Below are 23123 nucleotides of genomic sequence, written 5' to 3'. Positions count from 1 at the left end.
CACCAGAACTGTCATCTTTTTCATCATCCTCTACATCACCAACAACAACCTCATCCTCACATACTGCTGTTGATACTTATATCCCATCTTCCTCCATTTGTACATCTGTCTTTCATCATCCTCTTCTTCTCCTTCCCCTGCCCTGAGTCTCTACACACTTCCTCTTCTCCCGCCCTATCCCTCCTTCTTGATCTTCCCTCCCCCTCTCCCCTCCTGTGGCCATGTTGGAGAACATGTCTCGTCGGTCCCGCTCCCTGCTGTCCCTGACCCTGACCACTCTGGCTCTGGCCCTGTCCATCCTGGCTCTCTGCACCTCCTACTGGTGTGAAGGGACTCACAAGGTGGTCAAGCCTCTCTGCCTGTCTCCGGTCAAGATGAGGAACTGTGGGCAGAACAACAGTGAACCCTACACCACAGGTATGCCACCTACGTAACTGTCACCTGTGTAATTGTGATGTCATTTCCTGTGGCACTCTCAACACACCCAGTTCCAGAGTGTCACCCTAACTTATTGACCCACCTCTCACTGTGATCATATGTATATCCTGTTGCTGTCATCACTAGTCAGCCCTACGGATCCTACCAGCACTAAGCTATTATCTAAACGTTTGGATGGACAAGGGAGTCTGAACTGCATTCATTTGGTTCAAGTACCCATCTAAGTGTTAGACAAGTAGAAGGACAGTGTTTCACATAAGAATAACATAACTGTAACACCATGGTGACATCTGCCAGCCATTTATGACATGCTGTCTTCTGACTGTGTGTGTGTGTGAGAGAGAAAGTGTCTTCTGTATGTGTGCATGCTTGTGTGTGTGTGTGTTCGGTGATTGTCTGCCTTGCTCTTCATGCCCACTTGGGTTGAAACCCCATCACAACCCTCATCCAAGTGCTCCCAAATGGCCAAACACCCAAAAGATGCCAGTCTGATTTCTTTTTTTTACTCCAAATCAACTGTTTTCAAAGAAGTTGTCAGTTGATCATCCCAGCAGTACGTTCTGGCCCACTTATGTGGCCTCTTCCCCTATTCTCCCAAGGTTTATGATACTGTACATATTTCATCTAACCTTTCAAACCTGCCTCCACATCCCTCATTGAAAACAACTTTGCTCTGAGCTGTAATCTGCTGGGTGTGAGGAATGCAGATGAATCCTGGGGTTTTGTTCTGTCCTCTCTGCGCTCTGGTCTGTATTGTGCATAATCCAGTGAGATTGAGATGAACACTTTAGAACTCCATACATTAATCCAGTTAGAGAGCTGTAGCTGTAGTGTTCAGTATGCACTGTGGCACCGCTAACCACAGCAGGAGGTTAGCACCGCTAACCACAGCAGGAGGTTAGCACCGCTAACCACAGCAGAAGGCTCACCTGACACACACGCTAACTACAGCAGGAGGCTCACCTGATACACACGCTAACTACAGCAGGAGGCTCACCTGACACACACGCTAACCACAGCAGGAGGCTCACCTGATACACATGCTAACCACAGCAGGAGGCTCACCTGACACACACGCTAACTACAGCAGGAGGCTCACCTGACACACACGCTAACCACAGCAGGAGGCTCACCTGACACACACGCTAACCACAGCAGGAGGCTCACCTGATACACACGCTAACCACAGCAGGAGGCTCACCTGACACACACGCTAACTACAGCAGGAGGCTCACCTGATACACACGCTAACTACAGCAGGAGGCTCACCTGATACACACGCTAACCACAGCAGGAGGCTCACCTGACACACACGCTAACTACAGCAGGAGGCTCACCTGATACACATGCTAACTACAGCAGGAAGCTCACCTGACACACACGCTAACCACAGCGGGAGGCTCACCTGATACACACGCTAACCACAGCGGGAGGCTCACCTGACACACACGTGTGGTGGCTAATTTCCGCATTACCAAATGAGGAGTTACAAACACACCAGTCCGAGTTAAACTACATCTTTAATACTTAAGATACTTTTGCAAAAGTTATTGACCTTCAATAATGCACTCTCTCAAATGAACCAGGAAGGTGATTACACAATGGCTACAGGGATCTTTTATAGCAACGATACACCCCCTTCAACGTACATTGACAAACAACAGATACTTAGTAACAGTTCACAAAGGTTAAGTTTTGTATGACAGATATCCATAAAACACAGCAGACAGTAACTGCTATGTCAACAGGGTTCATTGTATAGCCCAGTATCTGGTCTCCTTAGAGCCGTCCCTCCCTGGTACGGTATTGAACAAAACCATTAGCTCATGTCCTCTGGAATGCTTTTTAGGCGTTCTTATCAAAATACATCATAAATCTCCTTTGTCAGTGCTATCTCATAGTGGCCCATCCTCAGTAAAACACCTCTTGTTCCCACTCCTGGACAGGCTCACTGAGAGTGAGCCTCTAGGCCATATATTATCACAGGATAAGTGCGAGATCTAAGAGAGGACATACAAGGGTCCATTTACTGCCATAATCCTCCCCACTATAAAGAAAAGGTGGGAGTGACTTGCTCACAGACATTGTGGAGACAAGTCAATGGTTCCCCATTAATCACGCCATCACTTCACATGGTTTAAGAATAAGTAAAGACACATTCCTATGACGACAAATCTGACCTCTCCCCTCTCTGGGCCCCAAGTGTCTGAGCCCCAGCTAAGGTAGACATGCAACTGAAAAGACACCAGAGTCCAATGGACACTTTCTAATGACAAGTACCTCAAATAAGCATATTACACTAATAAAACATCTTAATTATCTATGTTACCTAACTAATTCTGATTCGTCCACGACACACGCTAACCACAGCAGGAGGCTCACCTGACACACACGCTAACCACAGCAGGAGGCTCACCTGACACACACGCTAACAACAGCAGGAGGCTCACCTGACACATGCTAACCACAGCAGGAGGCTCACCTGACACACACACTAACCACAGCAGGAGGCTCACCTGACACACACGCTAACCACAGCAGGAGGCTCACCTGACACACACGCTAACCACAGCAGGAGGCTCACCTGATACACACGCTAACCACAGCAGGAGGCTCACCTGACACACACGCTAACCACAGCAGGAGGCTCACCTGATACACATGCTAACCACAGCGGGAGGCTCACCTGACACACACGCTAACCACAGCAGGAGGCTCACCTGATACACACGCTAACCACAGCGGGAGGCTCACCTGACACACACGCTAACCACAGCAGGAGGCTCACCTGATACACATGCTAACCACAGCAGGAGGCTCACCTGATACACATGCTAACCACAGCAGGAGGCTCACCTGATACACATGCTAACCACAGCAGGAGGCTTACCTGATACACATGCTAACCACAGCAGGAGGCTCACCTGACACCCACGTTCACACATATGCATGTGAATAAACAAATACACACTTAGTAACAGGTGGTTGATCTTGTCTGAGTTATGTTATAAATGTTATAAATACCTTAGTGTTGTAGACAATGGGGGATAGATTTGGGAGTAAATCCATTTAGAGGGATTACATCCAATGTGAGTTTTACTACAGAGATAGGAGCGACAAGCTGACCCAGTGTCATTCACAAGAAATGGGATGCGATTTTAATCAATCCCTACTGGGCATTAACGTCAATTCAATGTCAATTCAACGTCTATTACATTGATATGACATGGAAACAATGTTAATTCAACCAGTGTGTGCCCAGTGGGTCACTTCTTAGAAAGGATAAAAAAAGAATTTAGGGTTGTACTCAGAATGTTCAGGTATTTGTAGTGTGGAACAAATATGGTTCAGGGGCGGCAGGTAGCCTAGTGGTTAGAGCGTTGGACTAGTAACCGAAAGGTTGCAAGATTGAATCCCCGAGCTGACAAGGTAAAAATCTGTCGTTCTGACCCTGAACAAGGCAGTTAACCCATTGTTCCTAGACCGTCATTGAAAATAAGAATTTGTTCTTAACTGACTTGCCTAGTTTAATAAAGGTTTAAAAAAGAGAGGTGAACAGAAAGATACAGTTCCACTGTCATCACATGGATACCAAGATAATACAGTACTCTCCCCAGAGAGCCCAACTCAGAACCCATACACCAGAACCCTGTCCCCTCAGAGGAGATATAATATTCTACTCTCCCCAGAGAGCCCAACTCAGAACCCATACAACAGAACCCTGTCCCCCCAGAGGAAATATAATATTCTACTCTCCCCAGAGAGCCCAACTCAGAACCCATACAACAGAACCCTGTCCCCCCAGAGGAGATATAATATTCTACTCTCCCCAGAGAGCCCAACTCAGAACCCATACACCAGAACCCTGTCCCCCCAGAGGAAATATAATATTCTACTCTCCCCAGAGAGCCCAACTCAGAACCCATACAACAGGACCCTGTCCCCCAAAGAGGAAATATAATATTCTACTCTCCCCAGAGAGCCCAACTCAGAACCCATACAACAGGACCCTGTCCCCCCAGAGGAAATATATTATTCTACTCTCCCCAGAGAGCCCAACTCAGAACCCATACAACAGAACCCTGTCCCCCCAGAGGAAATATAATATTCTACTCTCCCCAGAGAGCCCAACTCAGAACCCATACAACAGAACCCTGTCCCCCCAGAGGAGAGATGAACTGGCTAAGATCCGCCAGAGACAGCTGGACAATGCTGTCCACTACATCTGGGAGACAGGAGAGGACAAGTACACCTTCAGATACTTCCACACTGGCTTCTGGGAGAGCTGTGAGAAACACGTTGATGGTGAGAGAGGCTACAGGCACACTTTACTTTTCTCTCTCACAAACAGTTGTAAACCGCTAATATTGTTTTAAATCTTTCCTCCAGGTGAGAAGTGTCGCAGCTTTATTGAGCTGACTCCTGGTGAAACACAAGGTGTGCTCTCTCTCTCTCTTTCTCGCTCTCTTTATCTCTCTTTCTCTCTCTCTTTCTCTCTTTCTCTCTCTCACTCTTTCTCTCTCTCTCTCACACTAGCTCTCTCTCTCACTCACTCTCTCTCTCACTCTCTCTCACTCTCTCTCTCTTTCTGTCTCTCTCTCTCTCTCTCACACTCTCTCTCTCACTCTCTCTCTCTCTCTCTCTCTCTCTCTCTCTCTCTCTATCTATCTCTCTCTCTCTCACTCTCTCTCTTTTCTCTCTCTCACTCTTTCTCTCTCTCTCTCTCTCTCTCTCACACTAGCTCTCTCTCTCACTCTCACTCTCACTCTCTCTCTCATACTCTCTCTCACTCTCTCTCTCTTTCTCTCTCTCTCTCTCTCTCACTCTCTATCTCTCTCTCACTCTCCCTCTCACTCTCTTTCTCTCACTCTCTCTCACTCTCACACTCTCTCTCTCTCACTCTCTCTCTCACTCTCTCTCTCTCTCTCACTCTCTCTCTCACTCTCTCGCTTCCCCGTTACCTGTGGGGTCTAGTTTGCCATTATGTTATTTTGAGGATGGGCGTCCCATTGATACAGTGTGTGTGTTTTTGGTTTTATTATCCTTGTGGGGACCAGACGTGGGGAAGTTTGGACATGTGGGGACAAGGAAAAAGGCTATTTTAGGCTCAGGGGTTAGGTTTAGGTGTCACGTCCTGGCCAGTATAAGGGTTAATTGTTATTGTAGTTTGGTCAGGACGTGGCAGAGGGTATTTGTTTGATGTGGTTCGGGGTGGTGTTTTGGTAGAAGGGCGTTTGATTTAGTATTTCCGGGTTTTTGGTTTATGGTCTATGTTTATGTATTTCTATGTGTAGTCTAGTGAGTGTATTTCTATGTTAGGTTAATGGGGGTTTGGGACTCTCAATTGGAGGCAGGTGCTTCTTCGTTGCCTCTGATTGAGAGTCCTATATATGGGTAATTGTTTTGTTTCTTGTTTAGCGTGAGTGAGCCTTTCAAGACTGTTCGTTGATCGTAAGTTCGTTTTGTTTGTTTGTTTGTTTGTTTGTTTGTTTGTTGTTCTGGTGTTCACTTGATTATAGTTTAAATAAACGTCAAGATGAGCATACACAGTCCTGCTGCATTTTGGTCCTCCTTTACCAGCGACAACCGTGACAGAATCTCCCACCACAAAAGGACCAAGCAGCAGAGGAAGGAGCAACAGGTGGACTGGAAAGAGCAGAGGGAATTTGAATTGGACAAACGGGAGAAATGGACATGGGAGCAAGTTATGGCCGGAGAGGGCCCATGGAAGAAATGGAGCAAAGACCGGGAATGCTACTGAGGAACACGACTGGCGATTAAACCCGAGAGGCAGCCCCAATAAAATTTTTTGGGGGGGCATATGGGTAGTTTGGCGGGGCAAGTTTGGAGCCCCAGGCCAAATCCCCGGACTGTTTCACAGAAGCCAGTTAATGGACAGGTCTCGTGCTTCGGGGTAATGAGTATTATGGCAAGGCCAAGTGTTTTTTGGCCAGTACGCGCTATACCAGCGCCCCGCATTTACCAGGGCGTAGTGGGCATTCAGCCAGAAAGGGCGATGCCAGGTTTAAGCTCGAGACCGCCAGTAAGCCTCCAAGGTCCTATATATCCTGTTCCCGCTCCACGCACTAGCCTAGAGGTGCGTGTTCCCAGTCTGGCACGTCCAGTACCAGCACCACGCACCAGGTTTCAAGTGCGTCAGCCCAGTCCGACTCGTCCTGTTCCCGCTCCCCGCATTAGCCTGGAAGTGCGTGTTCCCAGTCTGGCACGTCGAGTACCAGCACCACGCACCAGGTTTCAAGTGTGTCAGCCCAGTCCGACTTGTCCTGTTCCCGCTCCACGCACTAGCCTAGAGGTGCGTGTTCCCAGTCTGGCACGTCCAGTACCAGCACCACGCACCAGGTTTCAAGTGCGTCAGCCCAGTCCGACTCGTCCTGTTCCCGCTCCCCGCACTAGCCTGGAGGTGCGTGTTCCCAGTCTGGCACGTCGAGCACCAGCACCACGCACCAGGTTTCAAGTGCGTCAGCCCAGTCCGACTCGTCCTGTTCCCGCTCCCCACACTAGCCTGGAGGTGCGTGTTCCCAGGCTGATAACCCCAGTACCAGCACCACGCACCAGGCTTCCAGTGCGTCGGCTCAGTCAGAAGTCGCCAGAGCTGCCCGTCAGTCAGGAGTCGCCAGAGCCGCCCGTCAGTCAGGAGTCGCCAGAGGTGCCCGTCAGTCAGGAGTTGCCAGAGCCGCCCGTCAGTCAGGAGTCGCCAGAGCCGCCCGTCAGTCAGGAGTCGCCAGAGCCGCCCGTCAGTCAGGAGTCGCCAGAGCCGCCCGTCAGTCAGGAGTCGCCAGAGCCGCCCGTCAGTCAGGAGTCGCCAGAGTTGCCCGTCAGTCAGGAGTCGCCAGAGTTGCCCGTCAGTCAGGTGTCGCCAGAGTTGCCCGTCAGTCAGGAGTCGCCGGAGTGGCCCGACTGCCCGGAGATGCCGGAGTGGCCCGACTGCCCGGAGATGCCGGAGTGGCCCGACTGCCCGGAGATGCCGGAGTGGCCCGACTGCCCGGAGATGCCGGAGTGGCCCGACTGCCCGGAGATGCCGGAGTGGCCCGACTGCCCGGAGATGCCGGAGTGGCCCGACTGCCCGGAGATGCCGGAGTGGCCCGACTGCCCGGAGATGCCGGAGTGGCCCGACTGCCCGGAGATGCCGGAGTGGCCCGACTGCCCGGAGATGCCAGAGTGGCCCGACTGCCCGGAGATGCCAGAGTGACCCGACTGCCCGGAGATGCCAGAGTGGCCCGACTGCCCGGAGATGCCAGAGTGGCCCGACTGCCAGGATCAGCCAGAGTGGCCCGTCGGCCAGGATCAGCCAGAGTGGCCCGTCGGCCAGGATCAGCCAGAGTGGCCCATCTGCCCAGAGTCTGCTGATGACCAAAAATCAAGGGAGTCTAGCAGCAACCCTAAACTGAGTAAGCCTGACATTTCAGAACTTAAAGTAATTAACGGTTTAATTGATGAGTCTGCATACAGGGTGGAGAGGAGGAGGTCTGCCCATGATCCAGAGCAGGGAGAGTCTGCCTACGGTCCGAGGCTGATCGGGTCGGTCGGCACTCTGGAGGACAATAGGCCAGAGCCTGAACCACCACCTGCATAGGTGGGTTGGGGAGGGGGGGTGTAGCACAAGTGCCGTTGGTGACGGCAGCCACCCTCCCTTCCCTCCCTTTAGTTTAGGGGGATTTTTTGTTGTTGTTTGGGGTTTTTGTTATTCTTGAGGTGCTTCCGGGGTTAGCACCTTTAGGGGGGGTACTGTCACGTCCTGGCCAGTATAAGGGTTAATGGTTATTGTAGTTTGGTCAGGACGTGGCAGAGGGTATTTGTTTTATGTGGTTCGGGGTGGTGTTTTGGTAGAAGGGCGTTTGATTTAGTATTTCCGGGTTTTTGGTTTATGGTCTATGTTTATGTATTTCTATGTGTAGTCTAGTGAGTGTATTTCTATGTGTAGTCTAGTGAGTGTATTTCTATGTTAGGTTAATGGGGGTTTGGGACTCTCAATTGGAGGCAGGTGCTTCCTCGTTGCCTCTGATTGAGAGTCCTATATATGGGTAATTGTTTGGTGTAGGTTTTGTGGGAGATTGTTTCTTGTTTAGCGTTAGTGAGCCTTTCAAGACTGTTCGTTGATCGTAAGTTCGTTTTGTTATTTTGGTGTTCATTTTGAGTTAATAAAAGTTCAAGATGAACAAACACAGTCCTGCTGCATTTTGGTCCTCCTTTACCAGCGACAACCGTGACATTAGGGTTACAATTAGGGTTAGGGGGGTGAGGTTAAGGGTTAGGCTTATGGCTTAGGGAAAATAGGATTTTGAATGGGAATCAATTGTTTGGTCCCCACAAGGATAATAAAACAAATGTGTGCGTGTGTGTGTGTCTCCAGGTGTGTTATGGCTATCGGTGATATCTGAGTTCACTTACATCGGTCTATTGGGAATGGGCTTTCTGTTGATGTGGCTGGAGTTGTTGTGTTCCCATAAGGAGATACACGCTCTCAAAATCAACGCCTATGCTGCCATCTGCACCGTACTGTCAGGTAATGCCTCTACTCCTTCACTTTCTCTCTAACCTCCCTCCCTCCCTGTCTTTACTGTATCTTCCTCTGAAGCACTTCTCTTGTTCATATCCTTCTTTACACCTCCAGACTTCACCTCTTTATCTCTGTCTGCCTCCCATCCTCTAGCCAAGATGTTCAGTTAAAGAATCAATGAAACAGTAAATCAATGCTTTTCTCTCTCTCCCTCCAGGTCTGATGGGGATGGTGGCCCACATGATGTACACCACAGTGTTCCAGATGACTGTCATCGTTGGCCCTAAAGACTGGAGGCCTCAGACCTGGGACTATGGCTGGTCATTCGCGTGGGTATTCATTCACAGTCTTAGTAGTGAATAGTAGGGACCCTTCTTTCATAGCCCTCTCTCTCTAATGACCCCTCCCCCTCTCTCTGTGGCCTCTCCTCAGCCTGGCATGGATCTCCTTCAGCTGTTGTATGGGAGCTGCAGTCTTCACCCTCAACTCTTACACCAAGACCATCATTGAGCTGCGCCACAAACAGAGGCTCCGATTGGAGGAGGCCCGCGCCGCCAGCCACGCCCCTTCCTACAATAAGGTGGTCCCCGGGAGCGGGCTCTACTCTGTCAGCGGCCTATTGCAGTGCCCAGACGGGATGATTGACGTGGCGTGGGCGCCTGACGGGACCGTGATGGGGGTGGGGAACGGGGATGTACCAACTCTGGTGTTGGTAGGAGGGTGTGGGCCAGAGGGCTGTGAGGACTGTGAGAGAGAGATGGATGAGATGGAGGAGGCCATGGAGAGGGAAAGCGCTGAATCGCCCTGTTAATAAGTGATGAGGTGGGCTAAAGAGAACAGAGGAGGACTATGGGTAATGTAGTCCCTTTACAGGTACTGTATATGCACCTTGAGCTCTCAAGATGGAAAGAGTAAGACAGAGTAAGAGTGAGACAGAGAACGGGTGAGACAGAGAACGGGTGAGACAGAGAACGGGTGAGACAGAGAACGGGTGAGACAGAGAACGGGTGAGACAGAGAACGGGTGAGACAGAGAACGGGTGAGACAGCGAAAGAGTGAGACAGAGAGAGCGAGACCGAGAAAGAGTGAGACTGAGAAAGAGAAAAAGTGAGAAAGAGAAAGAGTGAGACAGAGAAAGTGGGAGGGGAATAGTTCTGACATAAGATATGAGAGATAAGGAATGCTGATATACTTCTCTTGCACTGCTTGTGGGGCAGAAGCAGAACTTGATGGACATGGGACACAGGAACTGTGTTGGCTGTAAGAGCTACAGTATCCCCTCTTTGACATTTAACAGAGATCACCTTGACATACATGGTTCGGGCTAACACTCCTCACATTGTTATTCATTAATACAATAGTGCCTAATGGTAAGGGATTGTTATACAGTATACATGTACACTACCGTTCAAAAGTTTGGGGTCACTTAAAAATGTCCTTGTTTTTGAAAGAAAAGCAATTTTTTGGTCCATTAAAATAACATCAAATTGATCAGAAATACAGTGTAGACATTGTTAATGTTGTAAATGACTATTGTAGCTGGAAACGGCAGATATTTTATGGAATATCTACATAGATGTACAGAGGCCCATTATCAGCAACCATCACTCATGTGTTCCAATGGCACGTTGTGCTAGCTAATCCAAGTTTATAATTTTAAAAGGCTAATTGATCATTAGAAAACCCTTTTGCAATTATGTTAGTACAGCTGAAAACTGTTGTTCTGATTAAAGAAGCAACAAAACTGGCCTTCTTTAGACTAGTTGAGTATCTGGAGCAACAGCATTTGTGGGTTTGATTACAGGCTCAAAATGGCCAGAAACGAAGCACTTTCTACTGAAACTCGTCAGTCTATTCTTGTTCTGAGAAATGAAGGCTATTCCATGTGAAAAATTGCCAAGAAACTGAAGATCTCGTACAACGCTGTGTACTACTCCCTTCACAGAACAGCGCAAACTGTCTCTAACCAGAATAGAAAAAGGAGTGGGAGGCCCCGGTGCACAACTGAGCAAGAGGACAAGTACATTAGAGTGTCTAGTTTGAGAAACAGACACCTCACAAGTCCTCAACTGGCAGCTTCATTAAATAGTACCCGCAAAACACCAGCCTCAACGTCAACAGTGAAGAGGCGACTCCGGGATGCTGGCCTTCTAGGCAGAGTTGCAAAGAAATAGCCATATCTCAGACTGGCCAATAAAAAGAAAAGATTAAGCTGGGCAAAAGAACACAGACACTGGACAGGAGGAACTCTGCCTAGAAGGCCAGCATCCCGGAGTCGCCTCTTCACTGTTGACATTGAGACAGGTGTTTTGCGGGTACTATTTAATGAAGTTTCCAGCTACAGTAGTAGTTTACAACATTAACAATGTCTACACTGTATTTCTGATCAATTTTATGTTATTTTAATGGACAAAAAAATTTGCTTTTCTTTCAAAAACAAGGACATTTCTAAGTGACCCCAAACTTATGAAGAGTAGTGTACGTAAATGTATCCATGTTAGAAATAGTTTTACCATAAGTATCCAATACTTTCTGACATTTGTAAATCATGCTTTTCACTTCGTCTGAATGTGTCGCATTCTGAATCTGTAAAATAAACAATAATCTCTGTGTCTATCTGAAGTGGAACTGATGTTATTCATGCAGTCTCAGCCCTCCTTCCCCCTCCTCTCCTATAGGAGACATCGACCATATCTGCATTTCTCTATCTGTCTGTGGTATCTCTACTGTAGATCTCTCTATCTGTCTGTGGTAGCTCTACTGTATATCTCTCTATCTCTCTGTGGTAGCTCTACTGTAGATCTCTCTACTTCTCTATCTCTCTGTGGGATCTCTACTGTAAATGTCTCTATTTCTCTATCTCTCTGTGCTATCTCTACTGTAGATCTCTCTGTATTTATCCATCTGTCTGTGGTATCTCTACTGTAGATATCTCTGTATTTCTCTGTCTGTGGTAGCTCTACTGTAGATCTCTCTGTATTTCTCTATCTCTCTGTGGTATCTCTACCGTATACATCTCTCTATTTCTCTATCTCTCTGTGGTATTTCTACTGTGGATATCTCTGTATTTCTCTGTCTGTGGTATCTCTACTGTAGATCTCTCTGTATTTATCCATCTGTCTGTGGTATCTCTACTATAGATCTCGCTGTATTTCTCTGTCTGTGGTATCTCTACTGTATACATCTCTGTATTCCTCTATCTCTCTGTGGTAGCTCTACTGTGGATCTCTCAATCTCTCTGTGGTATCTCTACTGTAGATATCTCTGTATTTCTCTGTCTGTGGTATCTCTACTGTAGATCTCTCTGTATTTATCCATCTGTCTGTGGTATCTCTACTGTAGATCTCGCTGTATTTCTAAATCTCTCTGTGGTATCTCTACTGTATACATCTCTGTATTCCTCTATCTCTCTGTGGTAGCTCTACTGTGGATCTCTCTATCTCCCTGTGGTATTTCTACTGTAGATATATCTGTATTTCTCAGTCTGTGGTATCTCTACTGTAGATCTCTGTATTTATCCATCTGTCTGTGGTAGCTCTACTGTAGATCTCTGTATTTCTCTATCTCTCTGGTAGCTCTACTGTGGATCGCTCTGTATTTGTCTATCTCTCTGTGGTAGCTCTACTGTATATATCTCTGTATTTCTCTATCTTTCTGTGGTAGCTCTACTGTAGACCTCTCTGTATTTCTCTATCTCTCCGTGGTAGCTCTACTGTGGATCTCTCTATCTCTCTGTGGTAGCTCTACTGTAGATCTCTCTGTATTTCTCTATCTCTCTGGTAGCTCTACTGTAGATCTCTCTGTATTTGTCTATCTCTCTGTGGTAGCTCTACTGTGGATCTATCTGTCTTTCTCAATCTGTCTGTAGTAGCTCTACTGCAGATCTCGCTGTATTTCTCTGTCAGTGTAGATGAAGGGGCAGAGACAAGTTAAAGAATAATTTTTAAGCCTTGAGACAATTGAGACATGGATTGGTTAAGTGTGCCATTCAGAGCGTGAATGGGCAAGACAAAAGATGTAAGTGCCTTTGAACGGGGGATGGTAGTAGGTGCCAGGTGCACCAGTTTGTGTCAAGAGCTGCTGGGTTTGGTCCACCACCCAAAGGACAGCCAGCCAGGCAACTTGACACAACTGTGGGAGGCATTCGAGTCAACATGAGCCAGCATCAATGTGGAGCACTTTCAAAACCTTGTCGACTCAATATTAGGGGCTGACCACCACTACGTGTGTAAAACACTGTAAATGAGCTATTAGTTCATCAATACACAAGCATAAGAGGACACAAGGCAGATAATTCCCCGGCAGCTAGACAGAGACAAATAAGAGAGAGATGGAACGAGAGATAGGGATGCAAAGATTACAGAGAATTTTCTTCTGTCTGCTTTCTGATGTTGGACAGCAGATTATGACAGTAATCCTGAGTTGGACAGAGAGAAGAAGGGAACAACTGAGGAGGGAAGGGAGGAGTAAGGAGGGAGGGGGAGGAGGATGTGGGGGACAAGAAACGGCCTTGGAAATAAATATAGGAACACGGACACAATTCTGCACGCACAGGCATGCATAATACATTATAATACACACACACACAGGCATGCATAATACATTATAATACACACACACACACAGGCATGCATAATACATTATAATACACAGGCATGCATAATACATTATAATACACACACAGGCATGCATAATACATTATAATACACACATAGCACGTATTTTCATGGTGTCAGAAAATCCGGGATTATCTGTCCATGTGTAAATATGATCAAAAACGTAAGACCCTTGTCCTTTGTGAATCACATATTTTAATACATGAAGTCACTGTTTGGACAATAGGAACCGTATAGAAACCTTACTATTCTTACTGAAAACAAACTATTTTTAGGTCACGGACTAATTTGTGGGACATCACGGACACACACACACACACACACACGCACACACGCACACATGCACACACCCACAAAATGATTTGCAATACACAGAATTTATGAGAAAAGCTTTAATCCACCATATGCAGCGTATAACTCTTTGATTAAAAACAAAAAGACAATTGCAGAATAAAAATCTAAAAGCCACCATCACGACCATGCAAATTCCTAATGGAGAAAAAGGTTTGTTATTCTACAGATTTTCAATTTCTTTTCCCAAATACCTGTGTCCGAACTGTTATCATTTATCACATTTGCACACTTCAAGTTTTCCTTCTACAGCAACACCATTTAGAGCTTCTTAGAATAATGAAATGTATAGAATGAACAATGGTTACCAAATGATCAAGTCCATGAGTATTCAGGACACTGCAAAACACTAGACCACCATAACTTTTTCACAATCATCTCACAGTACCAAAAAGCTATTGTAACCTCAATCTGATAGGAAACAGCATTTAGCAGGGATATTGTATCAATATACAAACAAATAAATCTACTCGTGCCTCAATTTTTCTATTGTGTTTATATTGCATCAAACGCTAATTACAATAACGGCCATCTACACCTTCATATTTATCACATCTACCTTCATATTTATCATATCTACCTTCATATTTATCACATCTACCTTCATAAAACAGCCTCAATCCAATAGACATACATGCATAGACAGACATGTATACTATAACCAACATAAACCCCTACTTTCTCAGAAGGTACAGTGAAGACAATTAAGACACCGCCATACAAGAGTATTTACACAGAAGAGAAAGACAGAACACTAGAATACAATGACAAAGACAGAGGATGAGAGGAAGAAATAGTGTGTGAAGGAGAAAGAGGTAAAGAAGAAGGGATGACTAGTCAGCGATGGGTTCGTAGTGGATGAGACGCATGGCGTTTTCGTTCTCGGTCACCCCCTTGATGAACTCTCCCTCTGCCAACCGGTCTGAGGGAGACAGAGAGCGAGGGAGAGAGAAATAAAGAAATAAATAAAGGGAGACAGAGAGAGAGAAAGACAGAGACAGAAGTTGTAAAAAAAAATTTGGACTCCCGAGTGGCACAGCAGTCTCTGGTTCACTACAGTCCCTGGTTCGAATCCAGGCTGTATCACATCCGGTCATGATTAGGAGTCCCATAGGGCAGCGCACAATTGGCCCAGTGTCGTCCGGGTTTGGCCGGGGTAGGCCGTCATTGTAAATAAGAATTTGTTCTTAACTGGCTTGCCTAGTTAAATAAAGGTTAATTAAATACATTTTTTTCAATAAAATAATTTTCCTCAGGGTGACTGCTGTGTACCACAGCGTACTGTATATACCATCTGTCAGTAGTTCTTCAACAGTACATACTGTATGTGTACTGTATATACCATCTGTCAGTAGTTCTTCAACAGTACATACTGTATGTGTACTGTATATACCATCTGTCAGTAGTTCTTCAACAGTACATACTGTATGTGTACTGTATATACCATCTGTCAGTAGTTCTTCAACAGTACATACTGTATGTGTACTGTATATACCATCTGTCAGTAGTTCTTCAACAGTACATACTGTACGTGTACTGTATATACCATCTGTCAGTAGTTCTTCAACAGTACATACTGTATGTGTACTGTATATACCATCTGTCAGTAGTTCTTCAACAGTACATACTGTACGTGTACTGTATATACCATCTGTCAGTAGTTCTTCAACAGTACAAACTGTATGTCTTTGCATTTGGTTCAATGAGATGAAAAATGTTCTATGGAAAAAGCCATGTTTTGGTAGGGAGAGAATCCCCAGGTGGGTGGTGTGTGTGCATGCCCTTAAACCAAAGGGCAACTCTCCTGTAAGAAATCACATGATGAACAATGTAATCTATGTAAGCTGCTGAGCAAAGAACATAATGACATAAAACCTTTCCTCTCATTACCACAACAACACAAGTCACAACAACCTACTGTGTGTGTGTGTGTGTGTGTGTGTGTGTGTGTGTGTGTGTGTGTGTGTGCGTGCGTGCGTGCGTGTGCATGCGTGCGTTTGAGTGTGCGTGCATGCATGTTTGTGTGTTTATCTCTTACCGTTGTCTGGTTTCTCAAAGAATCCCCACAGTTTGTTGGCTCTCTTCTCTGGTGTATTCTCGTCGGACGGTAATTTGGGCAGATCTTCCTTGGGGATTAGGTTAAAGATGGCCTGAGAGTGAGAGAAAGAGAGAGAAAGAGAGAGAGAGAAGAAAGAGGGGGTAGGGGAAAGAGAGAGACGAAAGAGGGGGTAGGGTGAGGGAGAGAGAAAGAGAGAGAAGAAAGAGGGGGTAGGGGGAGAGAGAGAAAGAGAGAGAAAGAGGGGGTAGGGAGAGAGAGAGAGAGAGAAGAAAGAGGGGGTAGGGAGAGAGAGAGAGCAAGAGAGAGAGAGAGAAAGAAAGAGGTGGTAGGGAGAGAGAGAGAGCAAGAGAGAGAGAGGAAGAGGTGGTAGGGAGAGAGAGAGAGAGAGAGCAAGAGAGAGAGAGAGAAAGAGGTGGTAGGGAGAGAGAGAGAGAGCAAGAGAGAGAGAGAGAGAGAGCAAGAGAGAGAGAGAGAAAGAGGTGGTAGGTGGAACAGATCAAGCAAGATTGCATAGACTTCTTTGACATAATATATCATATTTATCATATTTTTACTATATATATATATATATATATATATATATATATATATATAGTAAAAATAAAGAAAACCCCTGGAATGAGTAGGTGTTTTTTTATCAAATTGACCCCGAACCTGATCTCTGATATGACCTTTGGCCCTAGACAGGGTTCAGCCTTCTTGCTTGGTACACCCACTGGAATGCGTTTCCATGACAATAAATTTTTTACACAAACTTGTGTTCATAGATTTACACTACATGGCCAAAAGGATGTGGACATCCCTTCAAATGAGTGGATTTGGCTATTTCAGCCACACCCGTTGCTGACAGGTGTATAAAATCGAGCACACTGCCATGCAATCTCTATAGACAAACATTGCCAGTAGAATGGCCCGTACTGAAGAGCTCAGTAACTTTCACCATGGTATCATCATAGGATGCCACCTTTCCAACAGGTCAGTTCATCAAATTTCTGCCCTATAGAGCTGACCCGGTCAACTGTAAGTGCTGTTATTGTGAAGTGGAAACGTCTAGCAGCAACAAGGGCTCAGCCACACAAGCTCACAGAACGGGACCGCCTAGTGCTGAAGCACATATCGCGTAAAAATCGTCCTCAGTTGCAACACTCACTAACGAGTTCCAAACTGCCTCTGGAAGCAACGTTTGTCGGAAGCTTCATGAAATGGGTTTCTATGGCCGAGCAGCCACAAACAAGCCTAAGATCACCATGCGCAATGCCAAACGTCAGCTGGAGTGGTGCACGTGTCCACATACTTTTGGCTATGTAGTGTATTTGTATATGTCATACAGTGTCATATACTGTAGTAGTAACCGCAGCCCAAAGCTCAGTAAAGCCAAGGTAAAAAGCAGTAACTGACTTGAGTGATTGTTGTTACTGCTTTCTGTCCTTGGTTTGACAGTAACTTTTTCCAGTTACTGCAAAGATTGACCCCCCCCCCCATTTCCTCCAAAACACAACACAGTGGAGGCAGAATATTTGTCCAGGTGATAAAGCATGAAGTTACTGCTCTTTTGGTTTGCAGGGCAGGTGATGACACCTGCATAAAGGAATCACCTGCAGTATGTATTACACACATATCATGGGCTATTTGGCCAATCAAGTGCTATTTCAAAATTAGGTGAATTTGCAACGACAATCAAAATCGAATAAATCCACTGTAATAACTGATTCTAGACCTATGGTGTAAATGATCCTCTATAAAGTCAATAGTCAATCAGGGGCCATCTGAGTGTAACTTTAGAATCAGGCCTTAAAGCTGTGACCCACATAGAGACAGGAACCACTCATCTCTCACACTTAAAACACCCAGATTAACGTGGATTATCGCCAAAACCCAGGCCATAGGCCAAACACCAAGATGTCCTCCTCCTTTTCCCCCCTCCCTCCCTCCCTCCCTCCCTGGTTTAGGCTGAGTATTTCCTAAGGTTAATTTAGTGTTTTACCCGCTAGGCCTAATCCTAGATTGGGATTGGGTGAAATGATCCTAGATCTGTGCCTAAAGACAACTTTTACCAGAGGGGGGTTGGCTTGGCAGGCTAGTCACTACAACCTATATAGTACAGCCAGTTCCCCGTTGCCCTGACAACTATAATCTTGATGGAGAATAAACACATTTTGGTGCCAGTACGGTACAGTAACACTGGGGAGAGGTGGTGCTATACACGCGCATTTGCAATCTGCCAGAGACAGACAGAAAGACAGACAGAGACAGGCTCATCTCAGGGCAAAGGTACTGGACATAGTGTCCAGTACCTTTGCCCTGAGATGAGCCTGTCTCTGTCTGTCTTTCTGTCTGTCTCTGGCAGATTGCAAATGCGCGTGTATAGCACCACCTCCCCATCCCTCCCACTTTGCCCATGAGCCTGGCCTGCCCAGTCCCTGTCTCCCAGTCTAAACCCACAGCCTGGCCTGCCCGGTCCCTGTCTCTCAGTCTAAACCCACAGCCTGGCCTGCCCGGTCCCTGTCTCCCAGTCTAAACCCACAGCCTGGCCTGCCCGGTCCCTGTCTCCCAGTCTAAACCCACAGCCTGGCCTGCCCGGTCCCTGTCTCTCAGTCTAAACCCACAGCCTGGCCTGCCCGGTCCCTGTCTCTCAGTCTAAACCCACAGCCTGGCCTGCCCGGTCCCTGTCTCTCAGTCTAAACCCACAGCCTGGCCTGCCCGGTCCCTGTCTCCCAGTCTAAACCCACAGCCTGGCCTGCCCGGTCCCTGTCTCTCAGTCTAAACCCACAGCCTGGCCTGCCCGGTCCCTGTCTCTCCAGTCTAAACCCACAGCCTGGCCTGCCCGGTCCCTGTCTCCCAGTCTAAACCCACAGCCTGGCCTGCCCGGTCCCTGTCTCCAGTCTAAACCCACAGCCTGGCCTGCCCGGTCCCTGTCTCTCAGTCTAAACCCACAGCCTGGCCTGCCCGGTCCCTGTCTCTCAGTCTAAACCCACAGCCTGGCCTGCCCGGTCCCTGTCTCCCAGTCTAAACCCACAGCCTGGCCTGCCCGGTCCCTGTCTCTCAGTCTAAACCCACAGCCTGGCCTGCCCGGTCCCTGTCTCCAGTCTAAACCCACAGCCTGGCCTGCCCGGTCCCTGTCTCCCAGTCTAAACCCACAGCCTGGCCTGCCCGGTCCCTGTCTCTCAGTCTAAACCCACAGCCTGGCCTGCCCGGTCCCTGTCTCCAGTCTAAACCCACAGCCTGGCCTGCCCGGTCCCTGTCTCCCAGTCTAAACCCACAGCTTGGCCTGCCCGGTCCCTGTCTCTCAGTCTAAACCCACAGCCTGGCCTGCCCGGTCCCTGTCTCCCAGTCTAAACCCACAGCCTGGCCTGCCCGGTCCCTGTCTCTCAGTCTAAACCCACAGCCTGGCCTGCCCGGTCCCTGTCTCCCAGTCTAAACCCACAGCCTGGCCTGCCCGGTCCCTGTCTCTCAGTCTAAACCCACAGCCTGGCCTGCCCGGTCCCTGTCTCCCAGTCTAAACCCACAGCCTGGCCTGCCCGGTCCCTGTCTCTCAGTCTAAACCCACAGCCTGGCCTGCCCGGTCCCTGTCTCTCAGTCTAAACCCACAGCCTGGCCTGCCCGGTCCCTGTCTCTCAGTCTAAACCCACAGCCTGGCCGGCCCGGTCCCTGTCTCTCAGTCTAAACCCACAGCCTGGCCTGCCCGGTCCCTGTCTCTCAGTCTAAACCCACAGCCTGGCCTGCCCAGTCCCTGTCTCTCAGTCTAAACCCACAGCCTGGCCTGCCCAGTCCCTGTCTCTCAGTCTAAACCCACAGCCTGGCCTGCCCGGTCCCTGTCTCTCAGTCTAAACCCACAGCCTGGCCTGCCCAGTCCCTGTCTCCCAGTCTAAACCTAAAGATTATTGTTAATTAAGATGCTTCCTGCACAGTTCTCACAGCAACTCCTACTCTTCTACTTATCTATCTACAGTAGTGTAGTGGGATGTAAACGCAATATCTTTTTCACACTAATTTGTCTTTCGACCAAACGCATCAGATCTTTTCACAACAGATCTTTTTCAGAGCTGATTTGATTTGTCAAACAAATTAGTGAAAAAAAGATCAGAATTGGGCTGCCTGTGTAAACGCTGCCTAAGATACTAATAAATATATCCCCTTAGAACCAATGAGATAAATGACATTGAGAGTAAACTATTTTAGAATTACTATATTAAGACAAATGGTGGTCTGCCAATTCAACTAATCCTTGTTAATGGGAGTAATTGGTAAACAAAAAAATCAACTGCATACAGTGGGTTAAGTTGAGAAACCCTGTTCTAGGCAACATGGGCTGTGTTCACACAGGCTGTTTTCACACAGGCAATTATAACCTTTTTTACAGTAATTGGTCTGTTGACCAATCACATCAGATCTTTTCACGTCGGCTCTTTTTCAGAAGTGATCTGATTGGTCAACAGACCAATTAGTGGAAAAATATCAGAATTGGGCAGCCTGTCTAAACGCAGCCATAATTAGTGATGCGTGTTATTTAGTTAGTTGATTATCTACAGACTACATACTTTAGGCCCTGAATAAGCACAGAAGCATGGGGACCACAGTAAGTACAGTAGCCTACATTTTCTGGATGCTAAATCATTAATCTCGTGGATTATCAGGAAGGATTGGGTGGCTGAAATGGGCAAGAGCTCTACATTAGCTAATTGATGATTAGGACTGAGACCGAACGCAGGAAGTTGGCGGCACCTTAATTGGGGAGGACAGGCTGGTGGTAATGGCTGGAGCGGACTAGGTGGAATGGTATCAAATACATCAAACACATGATGGTTTCCATGTCTTTGATGCCATTCCATTAACTCATTTCCAGCCACCCCTACCTACATGTGCAAATTACCTTGACTCAGTACCGGTACCCCCTGTATATAGCCTTTTTATTGTTATTTTATTGTGTTACTTTTTATAATTTTATTTGGTAATTTTATTTGGCTTGTAAGTAAGCATTTCACAGTAAGGTCTACACCTGTTGTATTCGGCACATGTGACAGTTAAAGTTTGATTTGATTATTATGAGCTGTCCTCCCCTCAGCAGCCTCCAATTGGACCTACATACCGACGAAAAGAAGGTCACTTTTCACCACAGACTGACTTCTGATGATATTCAATATATAGACAGGACCTACATTTAAGAAAAGCTATATTCCCAGAAGTCCATCATTTGTTCTCCTAAAAAAAGCCTCACAAAATGTTATGGCTTGTTTTCTTTTGTCAGTTTGGAGGTGACCCACTTTTCCCATGTCACATACTGTAAATGGTAGAAAAACCTTTGTATGCCTATATCCACAATTTCCCCTTGTCCCATCTTCAAAATGATCATCACTGTCATTGATTGTTGTTGTAAGAAGGTTCTCCTACCCAGTGGTTCGGGTTTGGATATCTTCTCTTGCCCCTTAATAGTTCAAGGTTCTAATCCTTCCTTGATCACTCACCTGGCAGATGACTTCCACTTCTGTCTTGGTGATGTATCCGTTCTTGTCCACGTCGAACAGTGAGAAGGCCCACTCCAGCTTCCTTGTCGTCTTCCCACTGGAGGTCATGTGCAGTGCAATGATGTATTCCTTGAAGTCCAGAGTGCCGTCCTCGTTGGTGTCGAATGAACGGAACACATGCTGAGCGTAGGTCTTGGCTTCGCTATCGGGGAAGAAGCGCGCGTAGATCGTCTCGAACTCCTCTGGCGAGATGCGTCCAGTGGGACACTGCTTCTGGAAGTTCTCGTACCACTGGCACAACTCGTTCTCCGTGAACTTGGTGTTGAGCTTCAGGTCCTCCAGGATCTCCTTGGAAATAGCACTGCTCTTGGCATTCCCCATCTTATTAGCCTGTACTGGGATCTCTCTGTTATTGTCGAAGGCTCTCTGAAGTAGTGCCAACAAGCACAGCACAATCAGATCTCTACAATGACTGAAGTGTTACCCAGTGTACCACTAGGAACCATACATCAACAAAAGCCTTCACTATCAGGGAGAAAGAACAGAGAGGGAGGCAGAGCAAAGAGACATGACCTAGCTGTGTCAGCAGTAGAGATTATGAAGTGATGTGTTAGGGATGGACTGATGTCATTCTGATGGGTGACGTAGATAGATAGATGGAGTAGGGAAGGAGGGGGGTGGAATTAGACTGCTACCTTTGGCGACTGGGTTAATTCAGTTAATTCAGGATTTAAGGTGGCTGAGCTTTCCACTCAAATTAACTTTAGTTTCCATTTTCTCTTTTGCCAAACCGTCTCTCTTCTTGTCTGGTCTGTGTGTCGGCCAAGGTCCTGTTATCCTTAGAAATGCAATTTCTCAATAAGAGCCAAATCCTAACTTTAAATATGTGTACGTAATTCAAGCCCAATTTAATCATTGCAGGATTTACTTGAAAGTACAAGTTAGGTACGAGACGTCAAGTGAGAATTTATCTTTGCTTGGTTACCACATTACCTAGCCAGGAGAAAGACTGGATCATAGACCCAATACAGACTCTGTATAAGATTGTTAGTTGTAACAATGAGTGCTATATTCATCTGTTGAGCAAATGCTGAAGTTGTCTGAACCAGTTTCTAGTCTATTATGTAAAGCAAAAAACAAGTCTCACTGGTTTTAAGCATCATGGTGGAGGACACAAGTCTGATTGGTCACACTAGTAAATTACTATTCTCTCTTTTAAGACTATTAAAAGTAAGCGGTAGTTTATTAAGGTTTTGGGTCTGTATGTTCTAGTAAAGACACTTAAATGGGTTTAGCTAAGCAGGTCCTCCTAATTCTAAACCAGCCATCTGTACAGGCCTTTTATAGGAAGTTCAGCTGCCCCTGGCCACTTCCTTCCTTCTACCTCTCTGTCTCTGTCTCTGCCTCCTTTCCTCCTTCACCCTGTCTCTGTCCCCATTCCCTCCTTTCCCCCATCTCTGTCCCCTTCCCTCCTTCACCTCTCTGTCTCTGCCTCCTTTCCTCCTTCACCCTGTCTCTGTCCCCATTCCCTCCTTTACCTCTCTGTCTCTGCCTCCTTCCCCCCTCACCCTGTCTCTGTCCCCATTCCCTCCTTTACCCCATCTCTGTCCGCTTCCCTCCTTCACCTCTCTGTCCCTTTCCCTCCTTAATGTCTCTATCCCCTTCCCTCCTTTACCCCT

General features: G+C 46.9%; 2 protein-coding genes across 2 annotated transcripts; one reads left to right on the top strand and one right to left on the bottom strand.

Annotated features, from left to right (window-relative positions):
* Nucleotides 1–221: 221 nt before the first annotated feature.
* Nucleotides 222–9893, top strand: LOC115176453 (germ cell-specific gene 1-like protein). The gene is made up of 6 exons (XM_029736495.1): nt 222–430; nt 4445–4743; nt 4828–4875; nt 8810–8962; nt 9174–9285; nt 9389–9893. Exons 1-6 carry the CDS (start codon nt 222–224, stop codon nt 9765–9767), a joined length of 1200 nt encoding a protein of 399 aa, XP_029592355.1. The 3' UTR covers nt 9768–9893.
* A 4056-nt stretch (nt 9894–13949) lies between these two features.
* On the bottom strand, nt 13950–22049 carry LOC115177166 (recoverin-like). Its single transcript, XM_029737725.1, has 3 exons — nt 21445–22049; nt 15962–16073; nt 13950–14845 (listed from the first exon to the last, which is right to left on the bottom strand). The coding sequence occupies exons 1-3, from the start codon at nt 21823–21825 to the stop codon at nt 14757–14759; spliced, it is 582 nt and encodes a 193-aa protein (XP_029593585.1). The 5' UTR covers nt 21826–22049; the 3' UTR covers nt 13950–14756.
* Between the last annotated feature and the right edge of the window lie 1074 nt (nt 22050–23123).

This window comes from Salmo trutta, chromosome 37, assembly GCF_901001165.1.
Source record: "Salmo trutta chromosome 37, fSalTru1.1, whole genome shotgun sequence".
NCBI lineage: Eukaryota > Metazoa > Chordata > Actinopteri > Salmoniformes > Salmonidae > Salmo > Salmo trutta.
This window is presented reverse-complemented; position numbering and strand designations above follow the sequence as displayed.